General features: G+C 40.5%; 4 protein-coding genes across 7 annotated transcripts; 3 read left to right on the top strand and 1 right to left on the bottom strand.

The window, feature by feature from the left end:
- Positions 1-109: 109 nt before the first annotated feature.
- LOC134640422 (dual specificity protein phosphatase 13A-like) lies at positions 110-9,976 on the bottom strand. Its single transcript, XM_063492219.1, has 5 exons — positions 9,913-9,976; positions 8,008-8,033; positions 795-892; positions 500-714; positions 110-419 (listed from the first exon to the last, which is right to left on the bottom strand). Exons 1-5 carry the CDS (start codon positions 9,974-9,976, stop codon positions 211-213), a joined length of 612 nt encoding a protein of 203 aa, XP_063348289.1. The 3' UTR covers positions 110-210.
- On the top strand, positions 2,230-9,109 carry LOC134639607 (sphingomyelin synthase-related protein 1-like). Of its 4 annotated transcripts, none has more exons than XM_063490885.1 (6): positions 2,230-2,343; positions 4,527-5,150; positions 5,318-5,413; positions 5,502-5,619; positions 5,808-5,958; positions 6,815-9,109. In XM_063490885.1, exons 2-6 carry the CDS (start codon positions 4,531-4,533, stop codon positions 7,117-7,119), a joined length of 1,290 nt encoding a protein of 429 aa, XP_063346955.1. In that variant the 5' UTR covers positions 2,230-2,343; positions 4,527-4,530; the 3' UTR covers positions 7,120-9,109. The 4 variants fall into 4 exon arrangements, with proteins under 4 accessions (XP_063346955.1, XP_063346956.1, XP_063346958.1 ...); XM_063490886.1 differs by having other exon boundaries at positions 4,530-5,150; XM_063490888.1 differs by lacking the exon at positions 2,230-2,343 and adding an exon at positions 2,696-2,770 and having other exon boundaries at positions 4,530-5,150.
- An 874-nt stretch (positions 9,977-10,850) lies between the features above and the next one.
- LOC134640423 (beta-microseminoprotein-like) lies at positions 10,851-11,665 on the top strand. Its single transcript, XM_063492220.2, has 3 exons — positions 10,851-10,977; positions 11,224-11,326; positions 11,545-11,665. Exons 1-3 carry the CDS (start codon positions 10,851-10,853, stop codon positions 11,663-11,665), a joined length of 351 nt encoding a protein of 116 aa, XP_063348290.1.
- Positions 11,666-11,983: 318 nt separating this feature from the next.
- Positions 11,984-18,039, top strand: npy4r (neuropeptide Y receptor Y4). The gene is made up of 2 exons (XM_063490883.1): positions 11,984-12,090; positions 16,526-18,039. Exon 2 carries the CDS (start codon positions 16,596-16,598, stop codon positions 17,934-17,936), a length of 1,341 nt encoding a protein of 446 aa, XP_063346953.1. The 5' UTR covers positions 11,984-12,090; positions 16,526-16,595; the 3' UTR covers positions 17,937-18,039.
- The last annotated feature ends 1,710 nt before the right edge of the window (positions 18,040-19,749 follow it).

Genomic DNA, 19,749 nt, shown 5'->3' on the forward strand with positions numbered 1-19,749 from the left:
TTATTTAATGTTGTAACGCTGTAGCATTGATTGGTCTGTTCACTGATGCTAAAAAACCCCAGGGGGAGAATTCAGGAGCTCGCTCTGATACCACTGATGTCACATTAGAAGAGGACAGGGGAGGGGAGTGAATGAAGCTGAGCACTTTGGTTTATACATGCAATAAATGGAGCAAATGGAAGAGGAAATAGAGGGTTGTTTCTGGCTTTCTTACTCTGGCTCATTTAAACCATCATCCTGCAGTTTTTGGTCCAGGCCTATGAGCTGTCGCAGGAAGCCTCTGTTGGGAAAAATCCAGCGCTTCTGCTGCACACAACGTATAGAGGACAACAGACTGAGGTGATGATGAATCATCAGGTAGGCTAGGACCAATGCAGCTGAACGACTCACACCCACAGCACAGTGCACAAACACTTTCCCTGAAAGTCAGAAAAGGCAGAAACAAATATAGTGAAAACTCAGATCTGTATCATCCTCTCTGAAAATCTGCTTGCAGTACCTCCTGATGTCAAAGCCTGGTGAATGAACTCGGCCGCGGGCGAGAAATATGGCGAGAGGTCAAATGTGGGGAGGTCGTTGGCAGGGACTCCGTAATATTTCACTGTGGTTCCATAGAAATCATCACTACCTTTACAGCAGAGTTTACCGTGTGAGGCATTCAGCACATGAGTGATCCCTAGCTGGTAGAGCCCAAACTTGTCATGAGACATAAACCTGACACAAACAGCAGATATAACACATGAATACAATCCAGATGTGCATACGTGAATTTAAATCCAGCTCACGATACTCACATGTCTCCCAGAAACACATTCGGCCACACCTCGTCTCCATGTCGACAGGAGCGTGGAGCTGAGTGTAAAACCTCCTCCAGATCCTGGAGAGATGGGATCTCCCACTTTCTCTCTGATCCCCCTGCCACACACTTCTCCTGTTTTGGCTCCAAATCTTGTATATCACATATCAGCCCTGTGGCAGCACCTGAGGAGGACTTTCTGTCTGTCATTGCAAAGTTTACAATGGCAGACGGTCTGCTGTGTTCTTTACCAAAATGAAACCAAGCTGCACTCTGCTGCCTTCGCCCTGACTCTCTTTCAGCAGCAGTTCCACCTCACTCAGCCTCTGACTGTCAAAAACAGGTGGCTCACTGGCACTGGCTCTCAGTCAACCTCTCAAGTCAAGTCACTTGCTTTCCAGTTATGGCAGATGAATTAACAACTCAAATACAACGACACAATCTGTAGGTAGCAGAAAGGACTATGACATGAGAACTACTTAAACGTGATAGAAAAAACTATTTAAAAAAAATTTATGCTAAGAATATAATTATCTGTGGAGAGACCGAGGAGACCATTTGAGTACAATAAACTCATTGTTATGTTCAAGAAAGGTGTGTTATCGTGTGTTATCCATGCTCTTCTGCATATCTTGGTCATAACAGCTTGAAGCAGTTAGTCCTTTCTCCTTTGACCTCTGGAGTGAACAAGGCATTTTCACTCTGAGATCTGCCGTTCACTGAATAGTTTCTCTTTCTTGGGCCATTCTATGTAAAACCTTAAAGACAGTTATGCAAGAAAATCCCAGTAAGTCAGCAATTTCTGAAATACTCAGACCAGCAACAATGCCACATTTAGAGACTTTAAATCGCCTTTATTCCCCATTCTGATGCTTCAGTAGGTTGTTTTGACCATGTCTGCATACGTAAATGCAGTTTTATTGTGATCTCTAATAAGCATTTGCTTAGTGAATGATTGCACATGTTTTTAACGTTATAGGTTTAGTTTGTATTAACTTTTCTTCTTTCTTTCCTCTACATAATGATGCTTTCATGGCTAAAAGAGCAACAAGATTTACTGCTGCAGTCGACTTGAGACTAATATTCAATGCCCAAAATGACAATGAAAACAGCTCATTTCATCTATGTTTTGTTGCTAAAATGATAGCACACTCTTCACTTAAACATAGCTTAAGTTCATGCATGAGATATTGATGTATAACATAACCTCATATAAAATAGTTTGAATCTTATAAGGGGGAAAAATGAATGCCAAGGCAAGAATGACAATACTGTTTTAAGAAAGAAAACCACAGTGAAACAAAGTTGACGGATTAAAGAAATCCCAGGTTTTCCAAGTGTAACCAGCAGATGTCAGTGTCCTTTGAGCTGAAGTCTCGCAGGAGGCATCCTGCTCCTCTTGACTGCTTTTTGTTTGCTGTTGCCTCTTCCTGTTTGCTGTTGCTTAGTAGTCCGAAGCATGTTGGCTGTGAAGTACTCCTATGAGCGGTGGAGTAAACAGACGGCTCATCCGCACCTTGTGGCAGCGCAGTGACAGTGGATGTTTGGTAAGTGAGACGATCATTGGATAATAAAGTGGACTTCCTGTGACGTGTTTGCTCTAAATTGAACATGTAGTTTTTTGTTCATGTGGAGAAAGTTGCTGAGCTAGTAGTGAAATGTTGCAATCTGACGTTACATTGTAGCCCCTGCCGTGAAAAGACACTATGAGCTCTTTGTCGAGCTGCCTCTGTCTCTCTCACACACACTGAAGGGCTTTCTCTCTCTCTCTCTCTCTCTCTTACACACACACACACACACACACACACACACAGCTGTGTCCTACTGCCTGACTGTGACTCACTGTAAGCCAGCCAAACAAGCTGACATGGCACTTTTATATCCCAAGTAGCTGCGGGATGTTGCCAGTAAAATCTCGAGGCTAGTTAAAAATAACTTATTTCTCTTTGAGGGAGCAGATCTGCACACGCCTCGGTGAGTGAGCTGCTTGTAGGTTTCAGGGATTTTCATCAGCAGTGGCTTTCATTGCCAAACTGAACCAGGGTCAGAGGAGTGATGTCATACTAGGTGTGGCTGTCAGGCTGAAGGCGAAATTCAGAAACCACCAACAAAAGCTTTGAGGCTGGAATCTAGTATTTAGGCTGTTTGTTTGTTTGTTTGTTTTAATCAGTTAATCTCGTCATAAATGTTTAGCTGTTAAAATGTCAGAATATATTAAGAAAATATGTACAGCATGTTCCAGAAACTCTACCAGATTTTCTGCTTCTTAAAGGGATTGTTTGGTGAATTTTGTCAGTTATTTTTTTGCTGATTGATCAGCTAATCATTCAATCAGTCAGCTCCATAATGAGCCTGTTTAACATCATGGTAAAAATGAATTATTCCTGGATTTTCTCTGTTTGGTTCAACACAAAATAAAAATTTCAAGGCTGTATCTAGTGTCCATTCAGCAGGCAGGCCATCAGTACAGTACTACAGCCGTGTTGGTTGAACTTGCAGAACTTTGGAGTACGAGTGGAGCTGTACAGTGGTGAGCTTGTCAGAAGTTCAAAGGGCAGAAATGAGCGAACTGCAAAGCAAAGATTGATTGTAGTCTGCTGTGCTTGGCTTATGGAATTTTTTTTAGTGACTCGCTGTTTTGGGGGGTTTGAATTCCTGCTTTAGGTGGGACACTTTGTCCTATCTAAAGCAGGACAAAGTGCGAATGTACAGTCACTGACCTGAACACAGATGATGCAAAACCAGCTAAGCAGGCTGCAGGGTTTCACTGAATAAGAGCACAAGCAGGCAGCCAACCCCTCAGCTAATTAACCCTGAACTGGCTGCATACTGATCAGTCATCACAACTAATGATGACCTTTTTTGGACTCATTTTGTCCAACTAACAATCTCTAAATTATCAAAGTGGCCTCAGTTCTGGGACAGCTGGATTGCAAATCCCAGTTTTGGAGAAGGCATGTTGGATATGTTTATCCACGACAAAAATAGCAGACCTCCAACCCATATATTTACTAAAGAAACAATAAATTTGTTGAAATTTGCTCTCATTTAGTTTTACTTTGGTTACTCTACTGTTTTGTTCCAAACAAGACATTTGAGATGCTGCTGGGCCCGATGCTGTTTTTTTTTTTTAAATCAAATTTCATGCCAAAAAAGAAAAAAAAAAAACATGAATGATTTGGAGAATAAAGAAGCTACTTTCAGCTGCTCTGTGATTCATAACGGGTCGCCACAGCGGGCTTTTCCGCATATTTAATTTGGCAGATTTACACCCCAGATGATCTTCTGGATGAACCAAAAGAGATTTATGACTTTTCCCTGGGATCAAACCAGCGATCTCTCGCTTGTTATTCGAATGTGTAAACCACTACACTGTGGAGAATAATCAGCAAACTTATGAATAATTTATATAACTGCAGCGCTGTATGATATGAACAGCGGGGAAAGTGCTCGTGTTAATTTTCATGCAAATTGAGTAGAAATGTCAGTGGATGAGCTTCAGGCAGTTTTGCATTAAAAGAATGGCACTGAACAGTTATGAAATCAAGTGATCAAAACGCAGAGGAGGAAGTGGCACTTAATTATCAAGCTTTAGAGAATTGTTAACAGCAGCCTTTGATCAGTCAGAACATCAGTGTGTGTGTGCATACTTCTTTTCTCTGCCGCTGTAATTTCAGTTATTTTTATCTCTGTCATACCCCACGTTACTTAACAGTGTTTGTTTCTGCAGCAGCATGGCACTGTCGGAAGATGATGTGAGTGCCTGGAGCTGTAAGCAGGTGGCCCAGTGGCTAAAGGAAGAAGGTTTTGGGCAGTACGTGGAGCTATTGTGCACGCAGCACCGCCTGGATGGCCTCAGTCTGCTGGCTCTGACTGAGGCCGACCTGAGGGGTCCTCCTCTGGGCCTCACGGTGCTGGGAGACATCAAAAGGCTGACCATAGCCCTCCGCCGGCTCCAGAGAAAAAACCAGGCCCAGCTGGAGGAGCTGGGCCTCGCACCTTCGGACAGTCTTCCCGCCGGGCTCTCCGCAGGCACTGCTGGGGTCAAGTGGAGCTGCGACGGAGCTGACGGGTGTAATGGAGGTGATCGCTTGTGTAACGGGACTGAGCTGCGGTCAAGGAACAGCAATAGATCTGGATACAGCTCAGGAGAGGTGCTGTGTCACACACACTCCAACGGGAGGTGTAGGCAGCACTTAGCTGGTAGATTGGACCCAGAGGTTTGGAAAACAGTCATCAGTTCCTTATATGTTTTTCTTGTTTTTGGATTCACATCTTTTGTCATGGTCATCGTACATGAGCGCGTCCCTGACATGAGGACATACCCACCGCTGCCTGATATATTCCTGGACAGGTACAAGCTTGCATATTTTATATGTTTTGCATATTTTGCACTGATAAGTATCTATATGGTGGTTCCAGGGATTGTTGAGCAACGTAAGCTCCATAGTTCACGTACACATTGAGCTGCACTCATATCTTATCTGCTTTCTGATATGCATGTTTTTGTACTCTTAACAGTGTACCCAGAATTCCTTGGGCTTTTGCCATGGCTGAAGCTTGTGGTCTCATCTTATGTTACATGTTTCTGTTGATCCTGCTCCTTCACAAACACAGGTAGCCCATAGGTCCCGTTTCTGCAGTTTGCACATTCCTAGCTGCTGCCATCACATTACACTGAGTTGGGTGTGCATCTGTGTTTCAGGTCCATCCTCTTCAGACGGCTGTGTTCTTTAATGGGAACGGTGTTTTTGCTTCGTTGCTGCACCATGTTTGCCACCTCGCTTTCTGTGCCAGGGCAGCACCTGAAGTGTGCCAGCAAGGTGGGAAGCACAAATGAGATTCTGTTTGTCATTTTTCCTCCTGGAGTTTTTTTATTTTTATTCTCATTGCTGTTGGCAGTGTTACAGTTCAGTTGATCACTCAGCTGTACTGCGGTGATAACTAATAAACAGCTGCCACTGTGATTCACAGCATGACTGATTACTGGAGGGTTTTTTTTGTCCCTCAGACATATGGTGACACCTGGGGAAAGATACAGAGGGCTCTAACAATCTGGAGTGGATTTGGGATGACTCTGACAGGCGTGCAAACCTGTGGAGACTACATGTTCAGTGGGCACACTGTTGTCATCACGATGCTCAACTTCTTTGTGACTGAATGTGAGGATTAATTCTTTTGTTCGGCTTTCAATGAGTTTAGTGAGAGTGTACGTTCTTGTTAGGTCTTGTATTTTTACTAGTAGGAAAGAAATGATGTGATCATAATTAAGGAAAGTACACCTTCTTTTAACTCTAAGGTTTTATGTATTGGGAGTTTTTTTTTTTTTAAATCACCTGTTCCTCAGCAGGTCTTAAAATCACTTAAATACAACCTCATGTCATTATTTATTTAACAAAAAATAAGCCAAAATGCAGAAGTAATGCATAAAAAAAACTACACACAGGCTTACTGCTGTCATAGGAATCAAGACCGCAAGTAGAAACAAGTGTAAGTAGTATCTGATCATCGGCAAGTGTGAGCACCTCTATCACAGTAGAGGTTTGCAGAGGCTGTTTGTTGGTTTGGAGCATTTAGACAAGTGTTAACACAATGCCACACATGAAATGTATCAGAAACAGTTGTTTCTGCCCATCAGTCTGGGAGCAGTTAAAGTCCATTTCCAAATTATTTGAAGTCCATCAATCAGAAAAAGACTGAATAAGTATTGCTTGTTTGGAAAAGTTGCCAGGAGACTCTTCTCCCTAAAAAGAACATGGCAACAATGTTTAGCTTTGAAAAATTCCTTTGAACAAACCACAAAACCTGTGGAAAAATGTCCTTTGGATAGAGAAGACCAAAGTGGATATGTCTGGACAAAATACACAGTAGCACATTTGGCAACAACACAGTATATCAGCACAAATATCTCATACCAGCTGTCCAGCTCAAAATAAACTAGTGCCAAGGATGTCTGCAAGCTTTGGATATACATAAAATACACTGAGCATGTCTTATAATTATGTTTCCTAATTGCAGATACCCCACGAACATGGAATCTGATTCACACCATATCTTGGGTGTTAAACCTGTTTGGGATTTTCTTCATCCTGGCTGCTCACGAGCACTACTCCATCGACGTGTTCATCGCCTTCTACATCACCACCCGCCTCTTCCTCTACTATCACACCTTAGCTAACACCCGTGCCTACCAGCATAGCCGAAGGGCACGCATTTGGTTCCCCATGTTCTCCTTTTTTGAGTGCAACGTGAATGGACCCGTCCCCAACCAGTATCACTGGCCCTTCAGTAAACCGGCCTTCATGAAAACTCTGATTGGATAAAGTTGAAGTTACAGCAGTGGCAACATGCATGGGACTATAATGTGAATGCCTTAGTGAAAAAACTTGATAATTTATTATATAAAAAAACTTAAAAACATGTTCTCTTTGACTAATTTCTCTGATAAAAGTGGCAGTTGTGGAATGATACTTTCTTATATGTTAGCTTAGCTGTCAATATAGAAGTTAGCTAACTTCTATGTTGACATTTAGCTAAGCTTAGCACATGGACTGGAAACCGGGGTATAGTTGACCAGGGTCTGTTTAAAGGTACCTTACCAGCACATTTGAAATGATAAACTCTTTTATAAACATCAAGTTTTAGTAATACTGATGTTTTGATATTTGTTGTTAGGATTTTTTTTTAAACTTTGGATAAACGTCGTTGGTTGTTTCTGGTCTTTACGCTAAGCTAACCTAAGCTAAGCTACGCTGTCTGGCTGCTAACTATAGAGGTTTCTCACAGGACAATAGATTTCTCACCATGTTGGACATGATGCAACCACCAGTTGCAAAGAAAAAATGCATTCACCAACTGATTGGCGAGTGGTTGCTGGGTGTCATTAGGTGAAGTTTGTCACAATGAGGGTTTTGCACCGAAAACCTTGTGATTGCCGTGGTTGCAAGCAGATCATTGTAAACGTCTGTAATTAGCATGGAAGATACCAACTTAAGTGGAAATGCTCTCTTACTAACTACTGAGTGGTAGTGAAACTTGGAAAAGTGTAGCGCAAACCAGAAATGGAGATTGTCTCCAAAATAAAAGTTGTTTCTCACAGTTTACAATGTTATTTTTAAAACTCAACTTCTGCTTCCACTTTAAAGTCAAATGGTCTCTGTTTGTTGGACTTCTCACAGTTTCACTACTTTTTGGAGTTGGTGAGTGATTGCAGACAAGTTGCTGTCTTCCATGCTAACTATGGGGAATCAAAATAATCTCAGAGGTTTTCGCCAACCAGTACGGGACTACACGTTTTTCACGTTTTTCCCTAGTAACTGGTGGGGGGTGGGTCACTGAATGTTCTCTACACCTGTGAGAGTGGGGCCTTATTTACTTTTGTCACATGTCCAAAATGGCAAATGTTAACATCACGTGGTTAGCAGTCACATGACTCCAAAAAGTCAATAGTTTCATATGTACATTATATCAGACGCTGAATACGTGTTTGTCTCAAAATATTGAGCAGTACCTTTAAATGTAATTGCACACTGCCAAAGGAAAAGAATGAGATTTATTTGTTGGCTAAGCGTTCCAGGTACATTTAATTTCTTTGAAGATTTGCCTTGAAATGATCACTTTTGTCATTCTTAGCTTCTGCTTTGGGGTTGTTTACTGTTTGGTGGTGGTTTGGGTTTTTGGTGGTACTTGATAATTACAGCAGGAATCTAATGAGATAGCTGTGGATTGATACTGTAGTTGTGCCTCTTCGGGAGTTGAGGTGGTGATGCCTCAGAGCTCAGGCTTTGCTGCAAACATATCTGACACCTGTTGGATAGCTGCTACCAAAGAAGCACTCGTTTCTTTAGATGTGCAAAAAAAAAATCCTCTGCACTAACATAAAAAATGTCTTTTATTTCACTTGCACTAAGATGAACTCACCACTGACATAGAGCTCCCTATATTCAGAGTTAAACTCAATAAAGTATGTGAATATTAATTGCAAAAAATGTATATTTTGCACATTAAACCTTATATGTGTAATTGTTTCTTTATCCCAGTTTGATACTCTGTCATGGTTTTCTACGATTTTTTTTTTTTTTTTTTTACTGATTGTTAAGTGGTGACTGTAGAAATATGGAGATATCATCTGTTGCCTATAAAGCTTTAAAAGCAGTTTGTTTTTGTTTTGTTTTTTAAGCAAAGGTTCAAAAGTGCAGTGTTTACTCTGGCAGGTCTGATCCAAACTTTATCTCTTTAACTGTTTACAAAGTGTATCGTTTATCGATGCAAGTAATCCATCTCTGCCTTTTGGCTCAGGAATAAAAGTTGCTAGACAAGGAAAATAACTTTTGTTTTTCTGACTAATTATTTCACGACTGCTTTTTCACTGTGCTTGAGTTTGATTCGTGAGAAGAAACAAACAATTTCTATCGCTGGTGAAAATGTTGTTTTTTTGGTATGCAGTTTCAACATAACCTGCTGGTCTTCTCCACCTTAAAACAAATATTTGATAAAAAACGTTCATCACTGTTTAAATATTATCATAATGATATACATGGGGGTCACACCTTAATATAATCCGTGACTACCGAATTTTCACACACAGTTTTTCTGTTGACTGGGATACATCATAACTGAGGATGGTATGTATTTTACATTTTCTTTTATATATTCTCTAATCACAGCTATTTTTTTTAAATAAGTTTCAGTATAAATCTAAATATGAATAGTTGTGAGATTTCAATCATGTAATTGTTACCAGAGTGTATATATTTTACAAACTCAGTTCCAAAAAAGTTATAAAATGTAAAAGAAAACAGATTTTTAAATCTCATAAACCCATGTTTTATTCACCATAGTACATATAAGTCATACCAGTGTTTAAAAAGAGAAAATTTAACATTAAAAAAAATGAATTTAATGGTACCAAATCGTCCCTGTTTATCACTGTATTGCATCCACTCTTTTTTTAACAATAGTCCACAAAAATCTGGGAAATGAGACCAGATGATGAACTTTTATTTTAAATGAGCTTTTGCTCAGAGAAGATTGTGGCTTTTCATCTTCATGTTCATATATGGCTTCTTCTTTGTATGTTAGAGCTTTAAGTGGCTTTTGTGGATGACACAGTTAACTTTGTACAGTGATTTCTGGAAGTGCTTTTTTGAGCCCGTGCAGGGTCTTCCATGACAGATTCATCCTAGTTCTTAATCTCGTCCTGCCTGATGGACCAAAGATCAAACATGTCCAGAATTTGTTTTCAGCCGTATCTCTTGCGCACAGAGATTTCTGCAGATGCTCTGAATCTTTGGATGATGTTTTGTACTGTAGATGATGAAATATTCAAAGTCTTTGCAGTTTATGTTGGCTCACATTATTCTGAAATTCTTCCACAATTTGTAGAGGCAGATTTTCGCAGATTGGTAAACCTCTGCTCAGTCCTGTTACTAACCTGTTGCCAATGAACCTAATTACAAATCTTTGACTTTCTTTTTAGTACTTATACCTACTTTTTTTTTTTAGATGTGGTACTGTCAATTCAGATTCAAAATAAGCTCATAATTTTCATGAATTAGTGAAATATCTCAGTTTAAACACTGAGTTTATGACACCTGCAAATCATTGCATTCTGATTTTTCAGAATTGTATTTTATATTTACACACGCCTCGGGTTATGTAAGATATAAGGTACAACTGTGTATACACTGTGTCAACTGAACAGAATAGTTGTTAGTCGAAGCAGTAGTAGCTACAATGATGCTCATATGGTATATATTTGTTTATTGTAAAGTTTTGTATTTTTTTTTACAGACAAATGTATTTCCCATTACAATACTGTTCTCTTATGGATAAGGCTGGATTATTCTAAACAGTAATAAATAGGCAAAAAATAAATAAATAAATGCAAGCAATTAGAAACTCCCCAAGGCTGACAGTGAAACCTTTTTGTTCATGCTTTGAAGGTTTTCAGGCTTTTCTTACATAATTGTTTTGTGTGCCCAGGATGACACAAACAAGGCATTTTCCTGTCATGTTAAAGGTCTTAAAAGGATGGAAATGACTTTAGTATGAAATGTGCGTGTTTCTCTTTCAGTCTTCTCTACATGTGTTTGTCTGTCTGCTGGGGCTTGTTGTGCTCTGTCACTCTCAATGCTTCTTTGAGGAGTTAGAGGTCAAAGATCCAAATAACCCTCCAAAAGGTGAGTCACATGAGACCTTTCTTGTACAGATACAATACTGCAGCAGTGCAGCAGGACACTGGGTGTGGTGGAAAGGTTTCTCTGTCAGATTTACAGATATTACACATTTAATCCACATCTAATCCCTTAACCACACCTATGCATACACTGATAGATGCTCAAACACAAGTAAGGAGTGCCTCTGAGTAAGTAAGTAAGTCAACAACTCCTTTGAGTTGAGCTGTGTTTTCATTTCTTTACATGTAGGGTGTGTGGATAAGGATGGAAAGCTGCATGATTTTGACTCTGCATGGGTGAGAGACTGCATGGACTGCTCTTGTACAAGCGAGGGTTTGAGCTGCTGTAGCAAGTAAGACTTCCACATTATTGTTTTTTTGAATCATTAAGGCATTTTTTCTTCAAACAAATAAACCTCTTTTCTCTCAGCTTTCTTACTCGTAGGACTGTGATAAGTTCTCTTTTTAGGCTTTAACAGTGATAACTTCCCATTTAAGAGTTACTAAATGAACAAAACCCCTGAAATTGTTTTTGATTATTATTGTTTCTTTTTTTCTTTTTGTATCATAGGATCCCCGATGCAAACACTGTAGATGTTCCTGAGGAGTGTGAGCTGGTTGTGAATGAGAAGGCCTGCTCTGTTAAGGTGGTGATGAAGTCTGACAATGAAAAAGAGTGCAGCCCTATCTGAATACACTGTAAAGGCGACTAAAATCCAGACTGGTTCTAGATTATGACATTAAATTACCAATGAACAAAGATTACCACTTTATCAAACTTGCTCTTCATCAATAAATTCAGTTCAACTCTGCTTTCTGAGTCTTCAGTGTCTTCTTGTCAGCACTTGCAGCTGGTCTCATTTTCAGGATGCAATTGAATAAATTCACCACTGTGTGACAGCAGAGCACGGTCCTCGGAGGGTCTTTGGCACCTGAAGGGGCTCTAAGCACAATTATAGCTGTGCTCCTCTCGCTGCTGCCTCCGACACAATCGCTTTGGTTGTTATTGTGCACAGCTTCTTCTCCAACTCTAATCCCTGAGGATTCACACCTGTTCAGAGCATCATTTTCTCTCATCCTGGCTTCACTGAAACTCTTTTTTCAGCTAAACCATCACGTGAGTCCTTTTTTTTTTTTTTTTTGTAAACACGCAATATTGATGTATTGAATGGATTCATCATCTTTGTCGAGGAAAATCAGTACTGATTAGGATTCAATCAGCTATGAAATGATTGCTGTATTGTTTCTAGACTGTCAGCTTGCAGTGTCCAGAGACTGTAAGCAGGTGTATTGTAGGTCTCTCCTTCTACAAATATCTTTTCAATTATACAGTCTAACAAAAGCATCTGACAGCACGCATGTCTGGTGGTATTTATCCAAAAGGAAACGCAAACAGGGGAACAACATTGCATTCATGTTTTATGTTCTTTGTTGAAATGTAAAGAGAACCACATCGTGAAAGTATTTGTAGTAGATTTGAGAGGTGTCACCCACAATCCCTGACACCTCCAGCAGATAACAAGGCTTAGCTCAGGTTGAGCACACTGCACAGTGCCTGCTGCCGTTACCCTGATTATCACCGGCACAAGGCAATAGGAAAGAAAATAGTCTCTGAGCAGCTGTATTGATTGCACACACATATTGAACTATTCTCTTGGTTTTAGGAAATTTTTACAGTCTAGTAAGTGGCTGTACTGGTAAGAAGTGAAGCAGAAACGCAAACTGTGATTGCAGAGGGGTAATTGAAAGATTGGGCTTTTTTTTTGTTTTTCAGTCAAGCATATATCTTTGTTATTTTCATTTTCAAATGCATTTTACCTGCAGTACAGATTCATTACACGCAAAAAAAACCCCAAAAACAAATCATTCATCCCTTTGGAATAGCACATGTCAGACCTTTATAATCAAGTGCAGTTTTCAGCTATAATGAACTATTTTTCATTTCTCAGAAAAATTACCTTTATATGACACCACCCACAGCACTCTTTTGCAGGTAGATTAAGTGCAATTTTTTTTATTTGTTGTCTAAGAAAAAAAGATTGCTGCTTAAAAGGTATACGTGGAATCCACCTTTCTCTGCACAGTACAATGTCTTTTTAAAAATAAAAAGGTGAAGCTTCTCTAAGGAAAATTACAGCCTTGCCTTCATTTTTGTGTCATCTATTTTCTCTGAGATGGAGGGCACTTTTTGAGGCAAAGGTAAGAATAATATGACGGGTCAAGTGGAGACAGGTCACAGTGTTCCTTACCATGCAGAGACTTAGCGCTGCAGTGTGTCCAACACACTAACACAACTACTTGATGTATGTGTTCCCCACAGCATCGCATAATTGCAGCATTAGCAGTTTAAAAATGGCTGTTGGTTTTCAATATTTCCTTTTCTTACTCCTGCTGTACATGGTTTCTCCTCACTGTTGCAGTTATTTGTTGCATGTAGTTACCGGTGACATTACACTTGCCTTTCCTCACCGAACAAAGGATGATCGATGCTGTGCCACCCTGCCTGCAGCTCACTCAACACACTGACAGAGTAGGTTAGTAATGATGCAGGGTGAAGTGACTGATAGCAAAGTGTGTGTGCTGTTAATGGAAAGTGACAGTCTCGTTTTCTTGTGGTTTTCACGGCACATGGCAGAGGTTCCAGGGGAGATGGCTACAGTCCATTTTTAGGATCATGACAATGTCATACCCTTTCATTAAAATAAATGGATCTAAGTCTGTGTATTCATTAAATTTTGATATCATTAGCTTTTTATGTTCAGTCTTGAGACCTGACTGTTGATTTTTGGACAAGGAATTGCAGCAATTGTTAGTGTGAGGCCAAGTCGCTTACAAAAAAAATGTAATTATCACCTTTTGCTTCTTGTATTCAAAGTCTTTTGTTATTTAAACTGTGAAAGCACTTCATATTTTCTTCCTTTTTATTTAGGTGTCATTCTTACACGAGGACTGCAGTCAACCTGATATCTAAGACAAAGATAAATCTAGATGTTTAATAATTATAATGTTCAACATCTGGATTTAAAGTGTGGAGGATCGCAAAAGCAATCGTTGGTAGTCCTGACAGTTTGTCTCCACCGTGTGCATTTTTTCTGCACATTTTTCAGTCATCTGTCTCACAGGACTGACAGAACACATACTCTCTTATCTTCACCAACTCACCTGTCTACACAAGCACAGCTTCTGTTGTGTTTTATTTGAGTTATCTAGTCTATTTTGCCTTTTGTAATGTACAAACATTCACTGGCCACTTTGTTAGGTACAGTGGTTCAACTGCTTGTTAACACAAATATAATCAGCTGTCACATGGACACTAGTTAATTGAGATATGAAGTTCAAACTTAGCATTAGAATGGGATGATTTAAGGTACTTTGAATGTCGCATGATTGTTGCTGATATAAGGGTTGGTCTGATTGTGTCAGAAACTACTTGGATTATCCCACACAACTGTCTCTACAGTTTTCAGAGAACAGCCCAAAAAAGCCTGGGCTAAAATGTCTTGTTGATGCCAAAAGTCAAAGGAGTATGACCAGATTGCCTAGATAGAAGGGCAACAGTAACTCTAATAACCACTCTTTATAACAGAGCTATGCAGAAGAGCATCTCTAAACACATTACCTGTCAAGCCTTGAAGCGTATAGGCCAGGGGTAGGGAACTCGAGAGCCAGTGTCCTGCAGGTTTTAGATGTGTCCTTAATCCAACACAGCTGATCTAAATGGATAAATTACCTCTTCAACATGTCTTGAAGTCTCCAGAGGCCTGGTAATGAACTAATCATTTGATTCGGGCGTGTTGATCCAGGGTGAGATCTAAAACCTGCAGGACACCGGCTCTTGAGGCCTGGAGTTCCCTACCCCTGGTATAGGCAGTAGCAGAAGACCACACTAGATGCCACTCCTGTCAGCTAAGAAGAGGAATGCAAGGAATCTTCTTAGCTGACATTTCACACAAGCTAACCAGAAGTGGACAGGAAAAGACTGGAAAAATGTTGCTTGGTCTGATGAAAAAAATTTGATGGGTCAGAATTTTGCATAATAAACATCAATAAATACAATAAAGATCTATCCTGCCTAGTAATGGTGAAATGGGTTGGGGGATATTTTTTTTGTACACTCTGGGCCCCTTTATACCAACTGAACATCATTTAAATAGTACAGCCTACCCGAGTATTGTTGATGATCATGTTTTTTATGACCATATTGCATCCATACTCAGATGGCTGCTTCCAGCAGAATAATGCATCATTTCAGAAATAGAGCACCTTTGGGATGTGGTGGAATGGGAGATAAATGCACAGCCAAAAAATCTGCACTAACTGTGTGACTCTATTGTGTTAATTTGGACCAAAACTCTGAGGAATTTTTCCAGCACTTTGTTGAATCTATGCCATGAAGAATTAATGCACTCCAAAGGCAAACGGAGTGCATTAATTCTTCATAAATGGTTACCCAAAGCGTAACCATTTATTAGTTACGCTTTGTACTAGCAAAGCGTAACTAATAAATGGGGCCAGTGAATGTAATACTACTTGTTTAGTGGGATCTGAGGACTTCCAAAATGTCAGGTAATATACGACTCAGTAGTGGGCCTGAATGAATCTTGTGTAGACACAGATTGACCATAAAGTGACTGCAATGACTCACACAGACCATCCATTACTCGCAGTCCTGATATCCTTGCTACACCAAAGAGCCCCTGCGAATTTGAAGTCAGCAAACTAGCCAATGAGTCATCATAGTGTTTAGGATTTCTGCTCTGGGGACCCATGAATGTTAGTAAAATATTTCATAGTAACCCACTCATCCATTTTCTTTTGCTTACCAACCCCTGGACAGGTTCTCAGTCTGTCGCAGGGCTAACACAGAGACAGACAAACATGTTCTCATCGCTTAGATTCACCATTTAACCTAACCTGACTAACTGCATGTCCTTGGACTGTGGGAGGAAGCCGGAGTTCCCATGCAGACACAGGAGAACATAAAAAACTCCACACAGAAAGGCCTCAGCCTGAACCCAGAACCTTCTTGCCTTGAAGCAACAGTGCTAACCACTGTTCCAGGGGGGTTAGAGGGGTTATGACCCTCCCAATAATCACACGCAACCAATATAACACCCCCCCCCCCCCCCCCCCCCCCCCCCCGCCCCCAATAAAATTATGAATTATCTTGCGTGAATAGGCTGTTGATTTTCTTTACTCATTTCAGGTATTACCAGCAATATAGTTGCATATTTAATCATCTGGGAATTTACCCAGATTTATTTATTTATTTAGACAGAGATCTTGACCCCCCCAATGTTCAGCACAAAGCTACGCTGATGGTTCAACCCCATCAAACATTTATTGTACATATAATTGAAAATATTTCCTTCAACTCTATCACGCACTAATTGCTCAGACATCTAGTTTCTATTTTTTTAGAAACAGGATCAGCTTAGTTCTCCTTCATTTATAGCAACAGTATTACTCCTACATACACAGATTAATTGACTTCTATAGTATGAGAGCAGTAGAATAAATGCATGAATCTGTGATTTCTCTCTTTGTTTCAGATGCATGTTTTCAGAGGGCTGGGATGGACAGTTTGATCCATGGTGCTGGTGACACTTCAGTCTTGGTGAGATGTCCTTGAGTGGCAACACAACCCAGTCTTCTTTGTCAGCGTCACCTTTTCCTTTGATTTTCAACAGCTCCACCCCTCCACAATCCTCAGCTTGGGAGAAAGAGCGAGCCAGCCATGGGTCTGTACAGGACTGGCCAGGGAATGAGACCCAGCTCCTCTCAGACTTCGCCATTCTGGAGCATGATGAGCAGTGCCACATGTCTCCTGTCCTGACAGCATGCCTTGTAGCCTGGTACAGTGTTACAATGGTGCTAGGGTTGGTGGGCAACATTGGCCTCATTTGCATCATTGCCCGCCGCAGAGAAAAGGTCAATGTCACCAGCATTTTCATCTGCAACCTGTCGTTCTCTGACATTCTGGTATGTGTCTTCTGCCTCCCCTTCACTGTCATATACACAATCATGGACCACTGGGTGTTTGGCTCGCTGTTATGTCGCCTGGTGCCGTTCATCCAGTGTGTCTCTGTGAGTGTGTCAGTGCTGTCTCTAGTGTTTATCGCCTTAGAAAGGCACCAGCTTATCATTAACCCCTCTGGATGGAAACCAAGTGTTCCTCAGGCCTATATGGCGATTGTTCTCATTTGGATACTGGCCTGCTTCACATCTTTGCCTTTCTTGGCCTTTCAGCTGCTCACAAATGAGCCCTATACCAATGTAATCCTGCCCGTGTCATCGGTACATGACCAAGATTTTCCTCATGCTTATCTCAACACATCTCCTCCTCATACATACAAAAACCTGTCTGCGCTTCAAAATTCATACCATTCCCTCTTTTCTTACGTCCCCACCTCTTCACATATGGAAGCCTGTGTGGAGCACTGGCCATCCCAGGGTCACAGGGTCGCTTACACCACGTGGCTTCTGCTGTTCCAGTACTGTGGGCCACTGTTTTTGGTCCTGCTCTGTTATGTTAGAGTTATTGTGCGGCTCCGTCACCGCAAAGAAATGTTGGACCGCGCCCGGACCCCGGAGTGCCAGCGCATGACCCACAGCCGCCGGATCAACATCATGCTGGTTGCTCTCATAACAGTCTTTGCTCTTTGCTGGCTTCCGCTCACCATCTTCAACGTGGTGTCAGACTGGAACCAGGAGGCTCTGCCTGTCTGTCACCACAACCTGCTGTTCTCCCTCTGCCACCTGCTGGCCATGTCCTCCACCTGCATTAACCCCGTCATCTACGGATTCCTCAACTCCAACTTTAGGCAAGAGGTGAGCGAGGTGCTCCTACACTGCCGCTGTTTCCCACTAGAGGAAGAGTGTGAGCAATATCCCATGTCCACTGTGCACATTGAAGTGTCCCATACCTCTGTGCCTCTAACCTGCAGGAGCAACTCTGTGTGACACTGATGCTTCAGCCGAAAGGATCCTTCTTACATAAACTGTACATTTGTAAGACAAACTGTTGCTGTTTGTTCTTACTTTAATGTCAATAGATCCATTTAAAAAGCAGCTTAAAGCTATTTATTGTAAATTTATATGTTTAAAAAAGTTCACCACAAGTTTATGTAAAAAAAATCTATGTTTTGTGTTAAAGAAATATTAACTGAACTTAAACTAGGACGAAACTGTACTTTTGTATGATACCAGTATGTAACTTAACATGGTGCATCCAGTCAGCCCAGCAAGTCATTGAAGCCTTGTTTCCACAACTTTGGCTCAACTCAACTTTGCTATACTCAGTTTCTCATTTCCACCTCAATGTGCATGGGGTCGTTATAACAACGTCATTTTTATCTGACAAAGACAACACAACGATGGAGGACATCGAGGGGGTGGTATACCTGCTGCTAAGTCTATGGGTTTTTCTCAGACTTGGAAACCACGGTGTTGGTTTTTGTTGCTGGGTTTCACCTTTCAATTTGCACCTAATGACAAACCCTAAAAACCAAGTCGAGTCCAGTCAAACAGGTACTTGCAGAAAACAGGCATTAGTCATTAACGCATTACTATGAAACAGATTCCCAAAGTGTGGGCTGGAGCCACAATAGGCTGCGAGTGTACTGCGGGTACAGAAATTCCATTAAATGGATTTATTTATATAAAAAGTGAATAAAAATAATAAGATGTGGTTAGTTTGTTATATTACTTATTAATCCAACCTAAATTTGCTTCTCTTGTATTGAAGTTTATATCCCAGTAGCAGGTGGGTCCCATATTGACCATAGTATTTTACGTATGACTTGGTAACTTTAGCAATTTCTAGCCAAAAGCCTGTTTATGTTTTTTGAATAGCATTTTCAAGGAAATACATCTCTTTTTATTGTATTTTAATTGAAGTGAAAATTTAAAATGGGTGTGCCCCATGGGATCTTCTGGTTTTTAATTGGGCTGAAGCACTCTTGACTTTGGGAATCGCTGCTATAAACAATGGTGGCGTGGAAAAAAGCAAAACTTTTTGAGGAATTTAAAGTAGGGCTTAAAAGAAATATCACAAGTCAAAAGAAATGCACAACACCTAAGAAAAAATCTCAACACATCCACTGGTAAAATGCTGCCTGCAGTGGTGAAAATTGTAGTCAACATTTGCATAACAAAAAATACCTTTAAAGTGCAATGTTTTGTCAGTGGTTTAAAGTGAAGTGTTTCATACCGTGTCTTACTATGAGCAAACTGCAACTATAAAGACACTGAAAAAGGATGTGCATTTAATCTTAAATGTTGCTTTTTCAGAATTTCATGCTTCATGCCATATACTATCTTACTGTATCCTGTTATTATGACATAAATCCAGCGGGTGTTAGCTAAACTGTGACTTAAAGAATTACTGCCAGTTAAACATTTTAACACTTTAAATTTCTGCTGGAATCATAGAACAAATCCATATTGCAGTATTACCAACACCTACAGTGGTGACCAGAGATAAAGGGAAAAAACAGAATGAAAGAGTGGAGGACCATGATAAATGCCGATATATTTATAAGCAGTGTTGGGGAGTAACGGAATACATGTACCGCCGTTACGTATTTAAAATACAAAATATGAGTAACTGTATTCCGTTACAGTTACCGTTTAAAAAGGTGGTATTTAGAATACAGTTACTTTGTTGAAATAAATGGATTACACTGCGGTACTTTCCTGTTTCATATTGTCGCGGGTCAGGACTGTTTGGGTTTTGTTTGACAGCTACGTTCTGTTCCAGGCGGCAGCGTTACGG

The sequence above is a fragment of the Pelmatolapia mariae genome, linkage group LG13, assembly GCF_036321145.2.
Source record: "Pelmatolapia mariae isolate MD_Pm_ZW linkage group LG13, Pm_UMD_F_2, whole genome shotgun sequence".
NCBI lineage: Eukaryota > Metazoa > Chordata > Actinopteri > Cichliformes > Cichlidae > Pelmatolapia > Pelmatolapia mariae.